This window comes from Penaeus monodon, chromosome 23, assembly GCF_015228065.2.
Source record: "Penaeus monodon isolate SGIC_2016 chromosome 23, NSTDA_Pmon_1, whole genome shotgun sequence".
NCBI classification, from domain to species: domain Eukaryota; kingdom Metazoa; phylum Arthropoda; class Malacostraca; order Decapoda; family Penaeidae; genus Penaeus; species Penaeus monodon.
The window spans coordinates 22,468,446-22,469,796 of NC_051408.1; the positions used below are offsets into that span (position 1 = coordinate 22,468,446).

Genomic DNA, 1,351 nt, shown 5'->3' on the forward strand with positions numbered 1-1,351 from the left:
CCATATTTTGTCATTGATGAAACATTTTTTTTTTGTTCAAGCCAAGGTTCTATATGCGTGGCTTAATTTTATTTTATCTACTGACTCACATTGAAATCTATAAGATATTTGCTTTTGATATCAAGATATACGATAGACGGAAGACAGCATTCAGTCTTTACCAAATCCAACCAGTGATAGGGCGATTGCACAAACCGTTTGCAATCAGTGCAGGGAGGCACAACATGCTAGCACTAGGATTACTTTGTTGTGGGACTGCAAGTTTCGGCAGCATTTAGGACATTTTCCTCAGGACAAGACCCAAGTGACTCTCCAAGTAATTCCCTTAATTAAATAAATAAACATCACAAACCACGTACAGCCATCCGTGCGTGGTCACAAATTCCCCGTCTGGAATTCTGAACATTAACGAATGAGATCGGCTGCTTTGCTTTGTATTAAAAACCTGGAAGATAATAAACTTAACGAGCCAAATCTCTCACTTGCAAACGTGAGACATCTATAGAAAAAAAACATCCATAGTATCAAACATAAAGAACTTCAATATGTGATAAGTACTTACCTCAAGGAAACTGTGCAAAATAACCATCTTCAAATGAAGCATCATGCAATCGTGCTCTTCCTGTCTCATTTGTTCCCTTGTCCATGGTATTGAAAACAAACTGTGGACTTCCCTGCAATTTCTGGAATAAATCTTCAATGACAGTGGAATGATGTGAAGGTGTTTCTCAACTCTCAGTAGAACTAAAGTTCTGAAAGCCCCTGTTCAAATATATAGCTTTTCATTTTGAGAATAGACCAACATGCTGATAAATCTATGCCTATGTTTCATGCACTGCACTGCTAGAGAGTAAAACGTAAAGATATTTAAGCAATTCTATTGACAGGATTTGCGAAAACCTGTTCTCTAAGCTATAGCTATATTAACGAAGAATTACAACAGAAGCAAATTAATATTTTCTCAGCATGCATTACCGCCCAAAAAAGAAGAAAAAAGTTACAATCGACGTCTACACCTCCACAGGGTTCTTGGATGACAATGTTCCTGACGGTGATCGTGTCGCTGTACATGTTTTCATACGTGTACAACCTCATCCTGCTCATTGGCCATGACGAACACTGCAAGTGGCAAATTGGGTCTGATATGGATGTCACCAACGAGAGGTAAAGACGGATACAAGATGCCTTTCATCCTCACCATTCTTTTTTTCTTTAATTAGGAGTTTTGCGTGCATTAATGAATAGTTTCTTCCTTTCTTTCATGAAAAATGTGAAATGAAATTCACCTTCTTATATGCTTTTAACGTCGATAGATTATAAATTTGGCTCTTTTGTAAAATGCTTGTTTTCA

The 1,351-nt window shown here is 37.3% G+C and overlaps 1 protein-coding gene across 1 annotated transcript in view; it reads left to right on the forward strand.

Moving 5' to 3' along the window:
- LOC119588187 (transmembrane protein 117-like) overlaps positions 1 to 1,351 on the forward strand; it is a gene marked incomplete in the record, with an annotated part of 52,588 nt that overhangs the window by 31,336 nt on the left and 19,901 nt on the right. Inside the window, 1 exon segment of the mRNA XM_037936889.1 lies at positions 1,025 to 1,164. Coding sequence (XP_037792817.1) covers positions 1,025 to 1,164 — 140 coding nt within the window.